Source organism: Pteronotus mesoamericanus, unplaced genomic scaffold, assembly GCF_021234165.1.
Source record: "Pteronotus mesoamericanus isolate MK-2021 breed Mesoamerican mustached bat unplaced genomic scaffold, CSHL_Meso_final contig_52, whole genome shotgun sequence".
Lineage (NCBI taxonomy): Eukaryota > Metazoa > Chordata > Mammalia > Chiroptera > Mormoopidae > Pteronotus > Pteronotus mesoamericanus.
Window position 1 is genome coordinate 8,364,020 of NW_026555189.1, and position 19,824 is coordinate 8,383,843.

Sequence of the window (19,824 nt, forward strand, 5' to 3'; positions counted from 1 at the left end):
TGCCAGGCAGTTCCAATGAGACTGTGTCATCTGAACACAGACTGGAGGTGGGCCGGGGTGACGGACGGGCAGGAGTTGGAGGACCGGGGGCGTGAAGGGAAGCGGGGAGGGATATGCAGATTTACTCAGTACTACGCTTCTGCCCGAGAGGTGGCAGCCAGCAGGACGAGGGCCCTGGAAGAGGAGGAGGAGGGTGACATCACGTCAGGAGAGGTCCTGTGGGGGTTTCCTGTGGTGAGCGACCCTGGGTGAAAGGGAGGTGGCATGGGAGAGCACAGCTTCTTTCCAAGGAGGCCCGAGGGAAAGCAGAGTCCAGTCTGGACACTGGGCCATTTTCCCAAATGGCCTCCACCACGAAGCTGGAAGACAACCAAGGTCCTCCGCTCCGGGTCTCTTGATGGCCACACCGCGCCCCTGTGGAACAGCATGTCCCAGCCCCGGGACCATACACGTGCCCAGACCTGGGGTCAGGGGCAGATGCTCTGGTGCTACAGGGGCATTAGAACAGACGATGAGCACGGCAACAGACCCAAAGCTCTCCTGGGAGCTGAAGCTGGAAACTTTTAAAGTTCCCTCATCCACTTCAGATCCTGGGAGGCTTTTGGTGGTGCCAGGGTCACCCCAGGTCAGGTCTTCCAAGGCGCAGTCATGGCTTGCGTTCAGAGACGGAACTCTCCCCCTCTGCGGAAGGGGCAGCTGGATGGACAGCCTTTCACAAACTGCACGTGATAGAAACCCTCTGTGCGTTTCTTTGAAGGCTGTGTGTGTGTGTGTGTGTGTGTGTGTGTGAGAGAGAGAGAGAGAGAGAGAGAGAGAGAGAGAGAGACCGACCTGAGTGGCTACCTGCTAAAAGAAACCACTTGCAGGGAGAACAGAGGGGCCCCAAGGGCTGCCTGAGGACTCCTAAGCTGAAGCAATACAGGATAAAAGAGCTTCCTGAGGAACACGCCCTACAAGGGCTGAGCAGGACACATTCTGTAACTGCTGCTCCGGAAGGAGTTTAAGAGCACTTTTTAAAGTAAGGACACCTTAGGGTATCAGGGTGGTAGAGTGGTCTAAACTAAGGACACCTCTTTGTCCTGGCTCAGATGCAGCCCTATCCCCGGAGGCAGGAGGGTGGAAATGACTTCCAGACGCCAATTCTAGACCTGCTGCTGTCTGGTTAACATGCGACAATACAATACCCATCGACTATTTGCTAATCAACCCAGCTGTCTGTTAGCCTACCAAGGTCAAAACTGTTAGCTTCCTGGCATCCTTCAATAAAGTGTAAAGAGACCCAGAGGACTGCAGATTCCATCCAGAAACAACCCCTCCAACTTCAAAAGAAATTCATTATCAAGTTCTTAGCCCCTGGCAATGGTTCCTGACATTCACCCCCCAGGCCCTGCTGCCTGAGCCACCAGTGGGCAGTGTGCTTCTCAGGCGTGGAGCCGACACATTTTAGTCAGGGGCTGGCGAGGGCCCAGCAGGTGCCAGCCCCCCGTGACGGGGGTCCCACAGGCACGCCTGTGCAGTGGCACAGGGTGGCTCCCGAGCCCTCGCCCCCACCACAGGGGCTCCAGGACCCTGGGGCCAGGGGCTGGCTCTGTGGGAGGAGGGCTGTTTGGGTCACATGGCCCCCCCTCACAAAGTTCGCCTGTGACCTCTAACCTCCCACAAGCCCACTCAGAGCGAGTGGGCTCTTGGTCTCCCTCCAGCTTCCCTGTCATGAGGATCCAGGAGGACCCTTGAAACATAGGGACACTTCTCTCTAAAGCTCCCCAGACTTCCAGAGCTTACAGTGCAGGGTTCCCTCTGGCTAGCACTTCCTCCCCCCTCCCCCACCCTTTAAACCTAATTAATCCCAGCCTGGCCTAGGAAGGCTCAACACATGTTTCTATTTTCCAGAAGAAAACACATCACTTCTACAGGGAGGGCCAGTGTGTAATGACAGTGGGCTCCACAGGGCCAGTGTGGGGACTGCTTGGAGGAGGCAGAGCAAAGCCACTGGCTTGTCCCCCAGCCCTCCCTGTCACCCTTGGGTCACAGAAGGTTCTATGAGGTGCTGGGATTAGGGGACAATGGAAACAGAGGGGGCTGGGCGCTGAACTGTGCCCTTCACAAGGACATCTTCCTGTCTTTGAGGGCAGGACTCTCTGGCTTGTCACGTCCTGCCTGCCATTCGCACCCCCTCAGCGCTGGCCCCGGGGACGAGGTCGGAGCCAAGGGCTGGTTGTGCAGAGTAGTTTCTGCCACATTCCCTTTGCCATCCTGCACCTCAACAAAAGCACCCAGGCCTGGGCCCGGGGCGGGGGGTTAGGGAATGACTGTGGAAAGCTCCAGAAGACTCACGCAAGGAGCTGGGCAGACTAACGTAAAGACGGCAAGAAAAGAAGCTTCTTCTGAGAGGGATGTAGGGAACACCCTGGGAGAATTCCCCCAGCTCTGCTCAATGTCCTGTCTCCTCCTTTTCAGCTGGGGACCCAGTCATATGACTACAAACTAATAAAAGATCAAAACCTGACTGCATTCTGGGTAGGTCGATCACAGCCTCTTCCAGCAGACAGACTTCGGTCGGTACATGTTTGTCACAGTAATTTATTTTTGTTCTGAGCGAGTGAATGTAATCCATTAAAGGGGCAAGAGGAAGAGATCTGAGCGGGACCTCTCAGAAGCCCTCTGCGGCAGGCCTGGGGCAAAGCATGCTTTTCTCAGGTGCCGCTGACCTGGGGATCTGGGTCTTGCCACTTTACTCTGATTCATCTGCTGTTAGTTTCAGCACAGTGGGCTTTCGGGGGCCTGGCCAATGCCCCTGGGGCAGGTAAGGTGGCATTTACAGAGACAGACAGGGTAAAGGGATGCGCACAGCGTCAGAGGACTTCAGAGAGCGGGCAGAGTCAGGCGGGTCAGCTGGCGTGGGCTGCCGCAGCCACCACGGCCCTTTAGCCTTGGCCAAGGGCCGCGCTCACAGGCGGGCACACAAGGAGAGCAGAATGGAATTTCCCCATTACGGCATGAAAGAGAGCTTCTTCTCTTGAGGCCCTCCCCCAGCCCCCACAATTAAAAACAAGTCCAGTTTCCAGTGGCTTCCTAGGCCTTGGCTCCCCGGCCCCACCACCCACCTCAGCGGCCAATCAATTCCCCACTCTGCCCACCCAACACAGGGCTCTTACGCAAACCCTGCGGAGGATGGGGGGGCAGGGTCTCAAGGAAGGGGCCTCATGACTGCCCCCCCATCTCTCACTTGGGCCCCCGGCCCATGCTCTTCAAACAACCGCCTCTCCTTAGGGGAGGGTGCTTGGGACCGCATCCACCATCATCTGGGCTGGTTGGGGCCCTCAAGTTCACAGCAGTCGCTCGTTAAAAAGGAAGCATTCTCCGGCCAGTCCTCTTTGCAAGGCGGCAGAGAGGAAGAGGAGGGGAAAAGGCTCAGCTGATGAAGGCAGAAGACGGCTGGCCAGAGGGCTGCCTTGGCCGGCAGAGTGGGGCGTCCTCAGACCCGCTCCCTTCCCAGCACAGAAGCAGCCCTTGTAAAGATCCCAGCTGTTGGCTTATGCTCGAGTTCATATCACAGTTTATCAAAGAGGCTGCGTTTTCTCCCTCCTCGCCTTTTCTACTGAGTATAAGTGGACCAGTTCATGGGAAAACAAGGCCTGCGCTTGTCCTGCCTGCACTGGCATGGAGGGTGGGAAGAGGCTGGAAGAGGGAAATAAACGTACACGAACACCCACCCTGGGCAGAGTTGTTTTAATGGGGCCAGGCTGGGCGCTGGTGGGTGCCCTGGGTGCTAGGGCAGCAGGCCTGGTACACCGGAGCCAGCTGTCAGCACAGAAGGTCAATTATTTCAGTCTCTCGAGTCCGGTGTCCCCTCCCCTCAGACCACTGTGAGAGGCCGAGGCCACACACGAGACGGAACAACAGCTCCCCTTATCAAGCTGTGCTGAGAGCTGAACACGCATAGTCTTATGTAACCCTCCCCGCAAATGGCAGGCAGCACCGTCACCTTTGTTTCCCAGGCAAAGGAAAACAGGCTTGGAAACAGGTCACGCAGTTAAAACCTGGAAGACCTGAGATTCGAACCCAAGTCTGTGTCACTCCACAAGCTCCCCTCTTCATCCTGCCCCGAGGGCCTCAGGAGGCCCATCTGCCATACGCCTGTGGAACTCTGCAGAGTGGGTATGGGTGTGGGCAGGGCTGGGGGGAGCCCGTAACCCTGTCGTCTTCCCGCCATGTGTGGACTTGCGACCAGGTCCCATCAAATCTGGCTGAGATGACATTTTGGAGCCACTGGCTTCCCCAAACTCAACATGCATCTACACTATTATGTCCACCAGATAATAAGGCCGTGTGGATCCACAGAGGATGTCCAACCCAGCCGGAGGCCCGGCGGGAGTTTGGGGCCCCACTCCCGCCCCCTGTGGAGGTGCAGCCTGGGAAAGCTGTGTGGGGGAGAGGAAACGCTCCGGGTCCTGAGGGAAATCAGGCATCTTCCTCAACGCCAAGACCCCCCACCAGATGTCTTTCTTCAAGAACTCCAGATGCCTTTGTCCTGGAGACGCAGCCGCTCCTGGACCCTGAGCTAAACACACTACTGCAGAAATTGTTTGCCAGCAGAATCTCTTTCCTTTTTTTCTCACTGATCGATCTTGAGGGTTGAGAGGAGCAACTTACATTGCACAACACCTGGAGAGTTAAATCATTTACTGCATTTCTTACCAAGCCTGCAGCTTCGCCTCGGCCGTCTGCAGGCACCATTGTTGTGCCCCTCCTCAACGCCCTCAGCGGAAAGGAAGGAAATGAAATGAGAAGCAGGCAGGCAGGCTGACGCTCCCGAGGGCTCATCCCCAGCCAACTCTGAAGGGCCTAAGCCCCCTGACCATGGGAAGGAGGAGGAACGCACATTTTCAAGGCCTCCTCCACATCTGCCGCTGCGCTGTGCATACCCTGATGGTCCAGGCTGGGTGGCCTGCGCTGCGACCGGGGCCGGCCAGCCACGGCCGGGCACGCCGGATTAACAGGCAGTTGGTCCGCACAACTGGCACGGCCCACAGGAAGCAGGGCCAGGTGGCTGTCGGCTTTAACATGTACTGACAGGTGCTGGTGCTGCCTGGAGTAGTGGCAGGCTGGACAAATGAAGCGAAGGACTAAGAGGGACAGCATGTGTGAGGGGCCCAGCCACAAGGTTCCTTGTCCCAGCCCTGGCTCTGTGTGAGTGCCGAGGGCGAGGGGATCTCTGTGGCCGTGTAGGGTGGGAGTGAGGCCAGGTGCGGAGCCCATGGGTCCCAGTGTGGTCCACGAGGGGTGTGAGCCCCGGAACAGCGAGCCGTCACCATGCTGGAAGTACTGAGGCCCCGTGGACCAGGAGGGAGGAGCTCTGAGAAGCGGGGCCCCAAGTGGCCTTGGCTCTCAGGCTGCACATGACCCTGCAGGGCACCTGGCTCACACAGAAGGGATCAAGTGGTAGCTACAGAGTCCGCAGAGTGCAGGGCTCTGCAGCCCAGCTCCAACTGAGCCGCATGGGTACATGGCTTCCTCCCATTTCCCTTCTGCACAATGAGGGTTCTCACCAGCCCTGGATGCATGGGAGACACTGCAAAGCAAGCGAAGCATTGCTGCTCTACGGGATGGAAATGGGAAGGCCGCAGTGGCAGGACCACCAGCCCCCGAGCCTGCGCCGCTGCACTCCTGCTGGGTGCAGCCTAGGGGCGCTGCTTACTCCCCTGCGCTCCCTCTCCCCACGCCCCTGATGGGGCATGGGAGGCTGAGAGAGGATGGAAGAACACGTCACAGGCCGGTTCTCCAGGGAGGAAACAGGCTATGAAGGCCTTTTTCAAAGGCCTCTCTCTCCTCTGGTGCCCTGAAAGCCTTCCAAGGCTGACACCTCTGCAATCTGAAAAACCACATTAAGTTAACTGTCATTCACGTGGGATAGTCGGTCATTTTCCTGGTGGGGATCTCCTGTACCACATCTAACCCCTACTTCAATCCCAAACGACCGTCCAACTTGATGAGATGAAAAGCTGTAGAAACCTTCCTTTTGGCCAAGGAGGCTAAGGAGCCATTTCTGTTCCTCTTAACCTTGGTTCTCATTCAGGGTGATTTTGCTCCCAGGAGACACTTGGAAATGTTTGAAGCCATTTTTCAGAGTCCCAAGTGGATGGGTGGGGTGCTCCTGGCTCCTAGTGGGCAGGGGTCAGGGACGCTGCTCAACATCCACACTGCACAGGACGGCCTCCGCCACAGAGAACGACCCAAGCCCTGATGCTGAAGTGCAGCGGCGCCCTCCACCACCACGGGACACTGCAGGTCGTCTAGACCGCCAGAAGCCCCTTCCTCCTGGCGGGCAGAAACGCTGGGCCCTGCTCCTCCTCCGCCTGGCCAGGCAAGCCTGCCGCCTCCTTCGACTCAACCCTTTGGCCCTTTCTCCAGGCCCCTCAACTCCATGTTCAGCCCTCAAGCTGGGGCCCCATGGCTCCCTCCCCTGCGCCTCCCAGGAGACCCTCTTGGGGCCTCGTCTCCCTTCACTGCCTCTTGCCATCCCCTCTTCGCTCTGCTTCTTCCTACCTCCTGGGCCCTTCTTCTCAGCCTCCTCTCCTGGCTTCTCCTCCTTTCTCCAACTGTTACTGGAGCTTCTAAGGGCTCAGCTGAGGCTCTTTCCCCTTCCCTCCCCTCCCGTCCCCTCTCTGCCCACTTACAATGGACTCTAACTCCCTAAGAATGAAAACCCCACAAGCGCACCATCTAGAACAGTACCTTGCACAGAATCAGTGTTCAGTCAATGTCTGTTGAATAAATGAATGAGTAAATGAATGAATCACTATGGCATCTGTTTCCAGATTCTGAGGCCTAGGTCCCTCCTTAGAGACAGGTATAACAAACTGCTTCTTCAACATCTGTCCTTCCATGTCCCCAAAGCAATTTAAAGTCACTTGTGGGCCCTCTGCCCTCCCGGCCCCTCCTCCAGGGCTCCCATCCGGGGGGCGGCCACCACCACCCATCCCACTGTCGCACCAGAGTCCTGCGTGTCACTCCCAACTCCCTCTCCCCTCATTCCCACACGCAATCAATCACCGATCGATTATACTTCCCACTAATTCTTGGATCCTGCTGTTTCTTTCCACCCCCCAACAGCTGCCACCATCTCTCACTTGGACAACAGCCTCCCACACGTCCCTCTTGCCCTCTTCCGCCCATTCTCCCCCAAGCGGTACAGTCATCTTTAAGAAGAGAAGCCTGGTCGCACCATTTCCTGCTCAAGCCCTTTCAGCAGCTGCTCGTGACCTCTGGGTCAGGTCCCCAATCCTTGGTGTGGCCCACAGGGCGGAGCCCCTCTGCCCCTTGCCTTCTGGTTGCGGTGGAATGGACTCTCCATGCTTCTCCCCGCCGCGAAGCCCCCGTAAAGGCTGGACGCGTTGCTGGGAACCCCCTTGACCTCCCTGGCCCCGCCAACAGCCTTGAAGCCTCCTTGATTCCTGGGGCCACAGCACTGGTCTAGTCTGTCCCCCATGCACCCTGGTGGTTTTAATGACCTTTGTCACCCCAGAGGTTCTGTTCTCACTGATCGGGGGACAGCTAGCCATCAACTTTTTTTAAGCCTTCTTGGTGACCTAACACACAGCCAGAGCTGAGAACCACTGCCACTCAGACTCTTCTGGAGAAGTCTCCTACCCGGCTTTGTTGAGAGGTCTCAAAAATCTACGTCCCATCTAGACTCTGCTGGTCTGAAGGTCCCGGTTTCGGTAACCCTGCACAGGGCTGGACCTGGCCATGATGCTGGTGATGGCAGTTCCAGAGGGTCGAGCGAGAGGGGCTGGGGCCTGGGCCCTGTCCAGGATTAGGCTCCCACGACTCTAGCATCTGCTCCGCCGGAGCTGCTGCTGCCAGCCACCCGGCCGAACCCCGAGCCGGCAGTGGGGCACCGAGCACAGCCCTGGGCCGGCTGCCGGCCGGCGCGCCCGCTCTCCCCACCTCCTACCAGGACTCTGACAAGGGCATTTAATGAGATGATCGTCAACCTCAAAAGGAAATGTTGTCTCGCAAACCAAAAACCAATCCATTTGTTTGAGAAATGGTGACCTTGACCTGCCTCACGTCAGTAGCATCTGCAATCTGATGTGAAGCGGGGAACTTCCTTCATAAACACAAAGGTCAGGAAAGGGAGGTAAGTGACACGCAAGAGAAAAAGGCTGATCCAAGACGCAGCGTGGCAGCTGCGTGGGGAGGGGAAGTGTGTGACGCTGACCTGATGATGAAGGCGCCTCTGACCTCCAGGAGCTTCCGTTCACTGCTGAACCTCTTCAGAAGGTTGATCATGAACTTATAAAAGTAGGAATTCATGGTAGGAGTGGAAGGAGAACATTCTAAGCCTTTGGTACCTGCACAGAAAAGGACACTGGGATTTACTCTGACTATGTGTCCTCGGGGTGATGGGGCCCCCCACCCCCAGAATACAGAGTTATAAGGGCCAAAAAGGTGGTGTGTGGGCGGGGCTCTGTGTGTAACAAGATGAGGGAAAATCTTCAATCAGGGGCCATCCATGGCTGACAGCAAAAAGGCAAGGACGGCACCAGTATGTACCAGCAAATGCAACTCTGCCTACTGCAAGCATGCGCACTTACCTGTCCATCCCCCCGCCAACTGTGACCGCCTAGGGAACACGGCCTGCATGTAAGAACCTCTACTAGGTGCTTTGCAATTTTTATTTTATTTTTTAACTATTTTATTTTTACTAAATTTATTGGGATAACACTGGTTCATAAGACTATGTACAGGTTTCAAGGGTATGTTTCTATGATACATGATCTGTATCATTATCTCAATAAATATGCTTGGCCTTTATTTGGTCAGTTGTCAAGTGACAAGTCAAAGAGAGAAAAGGGGGAATGACAGGCCCGCGATCTCAATGGTCAACACAACCAACACAACTGACACACCCAAGAGGCAAAAGCCACAGTCCTTTCCCAGTGTGACTTAACAAAGAGTAAATTATGCCCACACCCACTAGATTAAAAGACAGAGCACACTGACAAACTGTTACCAAGTGACCCAATCTGCATCCAGTGTTTTGAAATCAGACATTCTTCCTCATCTTTAAGCAAAGATGCTCTTTCAGAGTCGTACTGAAACCCAGCGCTGGCTTTAGAAATGACCAGAAACGCACTGGAGGTCTCCCTATGATTTGTTCCAGCTGAAAACACACTGAGAGCGAGATGCGGCGTCTCCACCCCACACGCTCCCTGCTGCAAGGCATCCAGCTCGGAGGGAGGAGGGGAGGGGACAAAGGCCCGGCTGATGGAATGCATGGATGGTACTGCAGGGTAGTGTGTTCACACCCCCTTGGGTTTCCCCTCTTTCCTTTCCAGCACATGCTGACCTCCACACCACCAATAGCACTGCTGGAAAGAGGTGTTAGTGGAGGTGGGAATCCTCACTCCACCTGCCCAAGGCATTAATAGGGCATTAAAAAGAAAACAGCTTAAATGAGATATAATTCATATACCATAAAGTTCTAAAGTGTACGATTCAGTGGTTTTCAGAATATTCACAAAGCTGCACATCTATCACTAATTTCAGAACATTTTCATCACCCCCCAAAAGAAACCCGTACCCATTAGATATCATCCTCTATTCCCCCACCGGCCACTGGCAACCATTCATCTACTGTTCCTATGGATTTGCCTGTTCTGGACATCACATATAAATGGAATTGTATGCTACGTGGCTTCTTAGCATACTTTCAAGGTTCATCCATGCTGTAACATGTGTTAGTCTGTATTCATTTTTATGGCTGAATAATATTCCACTGTATGGATACACTGTATTTATCCACTCATCAGTTGGTGGTTTATACATTTGGGCTATTAAGAATACTGCTGCTATGGATATTCATATATAAGGTTTTATGTGAACATGTTTTCATTCCTCTTGGTTATATAGCCAGGAGAGGAATTTAGGATCATATAGTTACCCTCTACACTTTTGAAGAACTGCTAGCCTGTCTTCCACAGTGGCTGCACCATTTTATATTCCTACCAGCCATGTGTGAGAGTTTCAATTTCTCCATATCCTCACCAATACTTATTATATCTCTTTTTGATTATAGCCCTCCTAGTGGATAGGAAGTAGAATCTCACTGTGGGTTTGGTTTGCATTTTCCTAATGAATAATGATGTTCAACATCTTTTCATGTGCTTATTGGCTATTTGTGTAACTTCTTTGGAGCAATGTCTATTCAAATCCTCTGCATATTTTTAAATTGGGTTATCTTCTCCCTGTTGAGTTGTAAGAGTTCTTTATGTATCAGATACAAGTCTCTTATCAGATATATGATTTGCAAATATTTGCTCCAATTCTGTGGGTTGTCTTTTCACTTTCTTGTGCTTTCTTTGAAGCACAAACTTTTAATTTTGAAAAATTCCAATTTATCTATTTTTTTTTTTTTTGGTTGCTCCTGCTTTTGGTGTAGTATCTAAGAAACTGTTACCTAATCCAAGGTCAGAAATATTTATGATACAGTTTCTTGTAAGAATTTTTCATTTTTTTTTAAAGCTCTTATGTTTAGGTCTCTGATCCATTAAAAATTTTTGTATATGGTGTGAAGGAGTCCAAATTAAAATATTTTGCATGTGGGTGGAGATCCAGTTGTCTCATATTTTCAAAAATTTTTGAAGCTACTTTAATTATTTTTTACATTTTAACTTTTTCGGCTTTATTGAGATGTAACTGACATATAACATTTTGTCAGTTTCCCATGTACCTGTTGACTTGATGCATTTATGTATCACAAAATGCTTACAACCGTACCATTAGCTAACACCTCCATCACCTCACATTAGCATTCTTTTTTGTGGTGAGGACATTCGAGGTGTACTCTTAGTGACTTCTAAGTATATAATACAGTATTATCAACTATAACCACCGTGCTGTATGTAGATGCCCAGAAGTTATTCCACTTCTACCTGAAGTCTGGAACTCAGGGAGGACATGGGAGGAAGCAGAGTGGCTGACAGGGCACCTGGGGCCACCACTTTCCAGGCTGGCCTCCTCTCTGGCCCAGTCGAGGCTTTGTTCTCAGACCAGGGAGAGGACAGCCACACACGGCCATGAAACAGGCACGATGCGGGGTCTCTGGGACTCTAGCCTGGCTGTGCGAGGTGACAGAGCTCCCAGAAGCATCAGCTCAAACTACGAAACAAGAACCATTCAGAGTACCAGAAGCAAGTGTACAGAGGAGCACCTATGGGCTGACTTCACGAGATGCCAGCGGCCAGGGAGCGGTAGGAAAACCTCCTCCCAGTAGCCGTCTTTTTGCTGAACTCAGACTTCCCTTACACTGTCTCACCGTCCTTCTGGGGAAGTAGGTGGTAAGTGGCAGAGGGAGCTGTGAATTACTCTGCAAGGATTCCTTATTAGAAGCCACACCTTCAAACTACTGTCCTCGCTCCTGAGAACCTCCTAGACAGCTCCCACGCCCTGTGCAGGGGCCAAGTCTCAAGTGAGAAGCCCAGGGTGGGCCTCACTGAACTTGTTTGCCGTGTGTTGTTCTGGGGTCCTACCCGCGACAGCCCAGACGGCCTGGCCTGGGAGATCCTGAGTGACTCTGGAATGGCAAACAGCCCCTGCTCCCTGGCCCTGCAGGGCTGTTTGCAGAATCAAGTGTCACATTCTTACAGATCGTGTTACCCCAGGCCCAGCTGAAGCTGATCTCTGAAGAGGTGGCTGCAGATACATCTGTTGAGGCAGCCTGGTTCCCCTGCCACCGCACTCACTGTCCCCACACTAAGGATGTGGATTGGGCTGCCCCATGGTGGCCTGGCTGGAGGACATCGGTCACCCCCGCAAACCCACTGGAGGTACATGTGGACTGGAACCCAGCTCCCTGGGGGCTTGTTTGTGATGGCTCCTGGTGTCGCTGCCCCCTTCTAGGTTCTGCATGTGCATTCCTGTCCTACCCCATTTCTAGGTCTAGTGCCGTTTAGGCTCCAAAGTATCTCCAAGGACAAAGGGACTAACACAGACGATGACCACAAAGAAATCCTCCCCAACTGGGGCCACAGTCTCCATTCCCTAGGGGCTTGGGTGTCTTGGGCAGGCAACGGGGAGGTGCTGGGGTGTTCTGGCCTCCAAGGGACAGTGGGAAGTGCTGAGCATGGTGTTTAAGAGCTCTGCTTGGGAGTCCATCAGACCTGGGTTTGGGTTCGGTCTTCACTCTACTGCTAACTGGCTGTGCAACTATGGCCAACTCTAAGCCTCAGTTTCCTCATCTGTAGAGCAGGGACAATAAAAACCCCTATTAAATGAGACAAAACATGTCGCTGGGGCCTGCCACATAGTCTGTACTCAGTAAATGGGGCTGCTATTAGCTAACATACCCTAATCCAACCCACCTAAAACTTCCCATTCTGAGTTTCAGATTGAATGACTGAGGGTTAGAGAATAGTCTGGACTGTCTCTGAGTGGGCAGACTTCAGATGTGGGAGGTGGGGAGGCTGCAAGGAGGGAGACCTGCTCCCTGGCAGCTGACAGTTTGGCCAAAGATGGCAGAAGAGAAGGCAGGGGGCTGCGCTGGGCATATTCCCAGTCTCCTTAACGACAGCTCCCCTCTGGGCCATACAGGCAACTCCCAAAGTCCAGGCCTGCACACGGGCCCCTGGAGCTGAGGCCCTCAGTGGGAGGCGGGAGGAGGGCTGAGTCATAGCTGCAAGAGGCCACGGCAAGTGACTCGCATTCCCCAGTGCGCGGTTGCTGGGGAGCCCCCGCAGCTCAGCCCTCCCACCACTGAAAGGCTACAAGGAGCAGGAGGCCGGCACCTTCCCTGAGACCTGGCTGGCGGGAGGCCAGCGTGTGGTGGGAGCTCTGGGGGGCTGTCTGGGCCTGGCTATTGGAGTGGGGCTTTATGCCCTCTAGGCTCCCATGTGCCACTGCCCTCGAGGGCAGAAGCCTCTGAAGGAGAGGGCCAGGAGCCTTGTAAAGCTCAGTGAGATCCCATCCCAACTGTATAGAGACAACATGCCTGGGCAGGGCAGTCCTCTCCCAGCGGCGGTGGGAGGGAACACTTTCTGGGTGGGCTGGAAAAGGCCGGGGCCTGTCTCAGCGCTCAGCGCGCACCGGGTGCAGGCCTACTCCCTCTCTCCCAGCCTCCTCCTCCCACTGGCCCACCCGCCACTGTTCTGACCTCACTCACCCTTGGGCCCAGTTGGCTCGAGATGGAAGTGAGATGTTCTCAGGCAGGGCTGCAGGTACAGGAGAAGATCAAGTAGAAGAAAACAAATCCACTCCAGGAGTTAAGACAGGGAATGACAGGCCTCTGTCCACTGAACTAAGGTCTGCTCAACAGCAGCCTCCCTGTGGGGAGCTCACAGCGCCTCCCTCCATAGGCCACTTTGCCCACTTCTGGCTCCTGGTCATCTGTACGCCTGACAAGCGTGGTTGGGAACGGGCCTCCTTTCTCAGTAGCTCTGATAAAAGCCAATTCTGCTGAGCTCTCCCGCTGGCCTGTGGGACCCCGGGTTGGGTGCTGCCAGCCCATCAGGATGGGTGGCATGTCCGATTCAGGGTGCACCCTCCACACTGCACTGAGAATCTGCGGAGGACCCGGGCTTTCACTTAGGCGATGCTGACAGCACGGTCCTCCAGGCCCAGAGGTGGACAAGCTGTCTGGCTGGTGCCCAGGAGTGGGGAGGAGCGGAGGACAACCTGGCCACGGGTCTTAGGAGCGAGGTGCCCTTTGAGGGCCTGAGAGGAGCAGGAGTTGCAGTCCCCAATCCTGCTGAGGACCAGTCCTGCAGCCCCAAGTTGCTGGCCTCGCATTTCCGGTTTGGAGAAGCGGGCTCTGGCAGGAAGCGCACGTGACAACCGTTGGCCCGGGGCAGACAGATGCTGTCGGGAGCACTCGGTACATAAAACCAGGCCGGTAGGGTGGGCAGCCGGGGAGCCAGCCCCGCAGATGTTGCTAAGTGAAACCTGATGTGGCAACATGAGAATCTGCAGAACGTCTCACAAACAACCTTCCCTGGGATGTTTTGGATTGAGTTTTGTGGCTATGACGTGAAGGAGCCTCACATGTCAGGATAAAAATAGCTCTGGCCTCAATACACAACGTGAGTTACAGTTCAACAAAACCAGATGGGAAAACATTAGCCGCTCAGCCCAGGCCCAGCAGGGTCCCTGCTTCACTCCCACCCTCTGTCTGCCTCCCTGCTGGCCCCTCCCGGGGGGACCTATCTGGATCCACTGCCCTGAGAATGCGGGGGAAGGGCCGGCCAGAGGACCCAGATGAGATCCAGGTCCTCTCACTAATTGGCAGGGCAGTCTTGAGGAAGTGACACCTTCTCCAGGGTAGTGGTTCCTGTCTGAGAGCCTCACAGGGATAAAGAGCTTAACGCGTTCCTGGCACAGGACATGCTCAGAGGAGGGGGCTGTGTGATTGGGAGGCTGGTGTGGAATCAAGGGGGACAGGTGGGGAGGGGCTAGCTTCCCTGTGAGAGAGAGGGACCTGGCTCTTGTGAAACAGTGTCTGGGGAGGGGGGCAGGGACAGACAGGTATGGAGTCTGGGGAATCAGAGAGCCCGAACCCCACAGCTGTGTGGACAAAAGGGTGGTTAAGATGTAGCAACAGTGACATTGGGACTGATCCAAAAGGTGGCCACTTTCTTTTCTATGGGTCAGCCAGCTGAGGTCGGGAGCCTTCTGCCTCAGGCAGCCACCTAAATCTAGGAGGTTTCCAGCTGTCTGGTTCTGAGCTAATGGGCCCCAGTTGGGCCCCAGGGGGCCTTGACGCCGACATCGCAGTGGCCAGGGGCCGCACCAGGAGACAGCTGTGGCTGCTGTTGGAGCAAGCAGCCTGGGGCCAAGGCAGCTCCGTAGAGAGGGGAAGGAGGGGGGACCCTCGGGCTGATCAACGGCAATGTGCCTGGGTTGGAGGTGGCTACCTCTCCACCTGGTGACCGCTTAAGGCCTGGGCAGCGGTGCTAAGTGAACCCCAGACACGACACACGTGACAGGGTGGCCGGCTCCGGCGCGCCCTCCTCCTGGCACCACCACGAGCTCTGAAAGGCAGCACTGCCCAGTGTGGGATTCAGAGATGGGCACGACAGGGCCCTGCAGTCTGAGCTGGCGTTTCTCAAACGGCGAGGGGCACACAAGTCACCTGGTGATCTCGATAAAATGAGATTCTCAGTCTGGGGTGGGCCAAGTGTCCCCATTTCTGATGGTCTTCCAGGTGACGCTGATGCTGCACAGCCTGCACCTTGAGAAGCAAAGGCCTAAAAGGTCACAGCCAGGAGGAACACAGACTGAAGCCCAGTGCCCATGTGCATAGTGAGGGGTGGGGGGAACAGAGGTGGGAGAGGCATCTGGCCCGGGTTCTCCCGAAAGCCCCACAGAGGAGGGGACACCTGAGCTGGCCTGAAGCACGCCTGAGCTCTTGTCCTAAGGACCAAAGCCAAGGCAGCACCTTACACGGATCTGTCTCAGCCCCTTCCATGCGAGAGGTAACAGAGCCCCCAAGAGCCCCATCATCCAATTCACAGAGCAGGGGGAGGTGGCACCAAGGCAGGACACTTGCCCAAGGTCACAGGATAGGAGGCGCAGACACGGGTGGTGAGACTAGATCCTCCCGACCCCAGAGCCTGTGCTCTTATGCTGCCTGAAAACAGGCTCCAAGGTCAGCTGGCAGGGCCTGGAGTCTGGGCCTGCCTGGTGTGGTTGCAGGAGGCAGAGTACGCAGAAGGGCCAGAAATGAGGCACGGAGAGCTTCTAGCGCTGGGCAACGCTGGGGCTCCCTTGTGCTGCTGTCCTGAGCGGGGGAGGGGGGTAGAGAGAGCACCTCGGGCCAGGCTCCTGGGTCAGCACCCATGCCTGTTGCAGTCCTCATGCCGGGGTGACAACGGTGCTCTCCTCCCCAAGATGTCCTGAGCTAGCCCACGGTGGTGTTCTGGGGTGACATGTGACAAGTGCTTAGCACAGTGCCTGCTCCTAACAAGAGCCCCACATATTAGTCACTATTATCACTGGGGAAAACGCCCAGGGATGGCTTTCTAGGTTTTTCCTAGAACTTCTCTCTGCATTTGGCCATACCAGCCTGGGCTTTAAGGAACAAAACAGAATCAGTATGGTTCACTTTTGTCCATGTTTTTAGAGTTGGGGTCAGACTCCACCATGGACGACAGAGCCCGGACGTAAGCAGTTTTATCCCACCAAGAATGGGCCCCGGGGCCAAAAGGACAGGAAGACAGGATGTATGGGCAAACATCAGTTCTGGGGTGACCTCTGGCCCCAGACGGCCACACTGCAAGGCTGCTTCCACTCTGCAGCTGGGATGTCCAAGGCCCACATGGGCCACGCACATCCCTCCCAGGGGGGTGGTCCCAGGCCCCTCGGATCCGCATGAGGGGGCTCATCGTCTCCCCTGCCCAGAGCCTGGCAGAGCCTAGGCTGACACCCCCGCCCCCCCACCCTCAGTGTAGAGACAGGCAGGGAAGGCGAAAAGCTGCCCAGTCACAGGCAACCCAAGCATTTGTTTTCCTTTGTTTCACCCAGTCTCAGTCTAGGGAGACAGGGAAACGCAGTGTCTTTCCTCCCAGGCGGCCCTCCTGACTGCCCTGGAGGAGGCTGTCTTCCATGCCTGGGGCTCGGCAAAGGCCAGGAATGGAGGAGAGCAGGGCAGGGAAGACACCATCAGCTTGGCATTTGAGGGCGAGACGTTTACGCTGGGGCAGGGGAGAGGGGAATCCCGCTCTGCCTGGCAGGCCCCGGGGACCGCTGCTGTGGTGCGTTTAGGCCAACACAGCAACTACCTAGGCATGTGATGGGCCTTGCTTCCCTAACGCTGCATTCACTCTGTACCATTTTAGTTTATAGACCCAATACACAGGGGGACCATCCGATTCCCTATGAACACCACTGATTTCATCTTTGCTAGGTTTCTTGCCTCCTTGGCTTTCCAGGAAGTTTCTTTACAGGGTGGGGCGATCTACCCTAAAGAGACAGAGCACTGCAGTCTGCAAGTTCTCAGAGCAGTGCCCTGGAGAGCCAGCGGAAAGCAGAATCCAAACAGGAAGAGGGTCTGGCCTTGCAGCCACTGTCCACGTGCACAGCCAGATGGAGACAGAGTGACCCCCTCGCCTGCATGCCCTAAAAGCAATGAGACAAAGAGCAGCCTGCAGAGGAGTGAGTGTGCACTTCCTGCGTGCCGTCTGACCCAAGAGCCGCCCTCAGCAACCTCGGTGCCTGGGGCATTCCCTCCTCAGGGTAGCTGGGGCCCAGCTCTGGCTTCCCGTGCTCTTGTATCACTGGTATGGACTTGATCTTGATCTTTTAAAATCAGGGACCCATTTGAAAACTCTGGTCACAGCTGCGGATGCACATGCATGTATGATTTCCCCACTCCTTGAAGTGCACACGAGTCTCAGGCTAAGAGCATGTGGTCCTCGGTGCTGTGAATCCTTGAAGCAAGAAGCATTACTGGCTGTGGGTACTTTCTTGATGTTCTTTCCAGGATGGAATTCCTTCCCACCTGGCACACTTGGTTGTTTTTCTATGAGCTCAGGGTGAGCCCTGGCTGGCGTGAACCAGGCCGACAGCCTTGGTGAGCTGGGGCGCATCTTGACTGCCTCGGCCTCGTCGGTGGCCCACCTGGCCTGGTGGGGCCGGGGGCTGGGGTTCAGTGTTTACCACCCCAGCACCCTCAGCCCTTTCCCCCAAGCAGCTGAACGGCTTGCTGCCTCCCGGGATTCCCCGTTGGCCCTATGGCTCCAGGGTGCGCCCCACCCTCTCCAGCAGGCCTGGCCTTCCCACAGCTGTTTTTCTGGCCCATCCACAAGCAAGGAAGCATTTCAGTCCCGAGAAGCCCCCTCGGGCCGTGGGGGTGCAGTTAGGTATGCGGGGCCCAGTGGCACTTCGCTGTGCCCCGGAGGGAGAGGAAAGCCACCCTACAGGGGAGCAGAGTCCCGGGAGAGCCAGGCGCCCCCCCGCTGCTGTGCCGCCTCAGCTCTTTGCTTCTCCCACTGAGGACAGAGGACACTCTGACCCGGGGACGTGGGGCTGGCCTGAGCCTTGCCAGGACCTGCTCCTGGCGGCCACCCCCTTCCAGACAGGCATCACTGCCACCCCGGCCCTGCCCTGCAGGCCCTCCCTCTCCAACAAAGAGCCTTCTGCTCCTCTCCCTGTCAGGGAGGGCCCTCCCCCCACACTCAACCTGTGGCATTCCTGCCATCTATCCTGGGGGCTTCAGGTTGACCCTCAAGTGCTGACTTTGGGACCCAGGATGAAGAACGGAGTCCTGGGCTTTGGGACAGAGGGTGGGAACCTCAGAGTGGGTCCTGGGTCACGATGTGAGAGCTTCCCTAACTATGGCCTCTGACTGCCCGGAGAAGACTGGCTCATTGGCAAGGAAACCACTGCATCCTGGGGAAACGAGAGAAGGAAGCTGAGTTGCCACTGGAACCCCCTTACTCCTTCCTTACTTTTAGTCAGAAACAGCTGCCACTTGGGACCAGCTGTAGGAGAGCATGCGCAGCAGTGGTGGCCTAAAGCCTGGGGGCCTACGTGACACCCTGCTGCAAGGGCAGGGGTGGGGCTGGACTTCGAATGTCACCGGGAAGCACCTTCAATGATGGCCTCCTGTGCCGCCCTTGCAGCCCGGGGGCGCGGCCGGGCCTGCTGGGCTTCTGTGGCTCCGCCGATGGTTCTCTGGGACCATCCTGGGGGCTGCAGGAGGGAAGCTGCTGCTGCTGAGCCCCAAATTTATTTGACACTTGGCTCCTACATTAGAGGGGTTGTCTAGGACCTTGTGCCTGGATGTTAAGAGCCGCTCAGGGTACAAAGACACACCCCAGGCAAACAAACACTCAAGATTTGCTGGGTACTTTCCTATTGACTCGTGTCCCTGGGCATTTTCCAGGATAGTGTCATTGGAGGGAACTGGTGTCTGCCTGGGAGGGAGGCGCTGGGAGTCACGCTGGTCTGGGAGAAGGCTGCCTGATGTCTAAAAGGAGCTCAAAGGTGAGCCCCGGGAACGCCACGGCCACCTTCACGGCCAAGGACTGCCTGGAAACAGGTCTGCATTATGCTGTCTCTTGCCTGGGCTGCCTGCCACGTTCAGAGCTATTTTTAGCTTCTTGGTGAGGAAGGAAATGGCTGCCTGCTCTTCCACCTGTGAGTCCCGACTCCAAAGCCCCTGGATTCCTGACTGGGAGATGTCGCCCCAGGGAACGAGACGATAGCTGACTCGGACGGCTTTACATTTAGCCAACGGCTCAAGATGATGAAAGATGCAAGAAGACGAGGAAAAAGGGACACGAGCATCTCTTACAGGGGCGACGGGGCCACTGGGGTGTGAGCCAGGAGGCGGCAGGGTGGCAAGGCCACCTGCCTCTTGGAGAGTGGCAATCGCTGACCCCTCACACACCCTGGCAGAACTCCAAGGCTGGACAGCGACAGCCCTGAGGACGGCCCCCATCCAGGACGAGGCCGAGCACTAGTGTTCCCAGGTCCCCGAGGCTGGAAGCCTCAGGGGAATACTTACTGGGAGCGGTCAGCAGGCCGGCTCTGCCGGGCGCGGGCACCTGAAGCTCTGAGTGGCTGACGTGGAGGTCAGGGCCATCGAGGGGGCCTGCGTCCTCTGTCTGGCCTGCAGGGGAGGAAGCAATTTCTGCCAACACTTCTAGGTCCTTGAGGATAACCTGGGGGAGAAAGGCAGAGGGTAAGGGACAAGGAACTCCACAGGAAGCTGGGGCTGGAGTTAGAGAGCCTCCTCCAGGAGGGGGTTCTGCAGAGGGCGAAAGGCTGGTGAGAGTGCCCGACACCATTGCTGGAACAGTGCTCAGGAAGTTCTACAAAAGC

The 19,824-nt window shown here is 55.8% G+C and overlaps 1 protein-coding gene across 4 annotated transcripts in view; it reads right to left on the reverse strand.

The window, feature by feature from the left end:
- The window catches only part of VAC14 (VAC14 component of PIKFYVE complex), a 94,981-nt gene that overhangs the window by 28,014 nt on the left and 47,143 nt on the right, over positions 1 to 19,824 (reverse strand). For all 4 annotated transcript variants that reach the window (XR_008529612.1, XM_054579210.1, XM_054579211.1 and 1 more), the window contains exons 13-14: positions 19,508 to 19,664; positions 8,225 to 8,357 (exon numbers count right to left, since the gene is read on the reverse strand). Coding sequence is in view for 3 of the 4 variants with exons in the window: in XM_054579210.1 (XP_054435185.1) it covers positions 8,225 to 8,357; positions 19,508 to 19,664 (290 nt within the window). In the remaining variant the exon portion in view is untranslated. The remainder of the gene's footprint in view (positions 1 to 8,224; positions 8,358 to 19,507; positions 19,665 to 19,824) is intronic.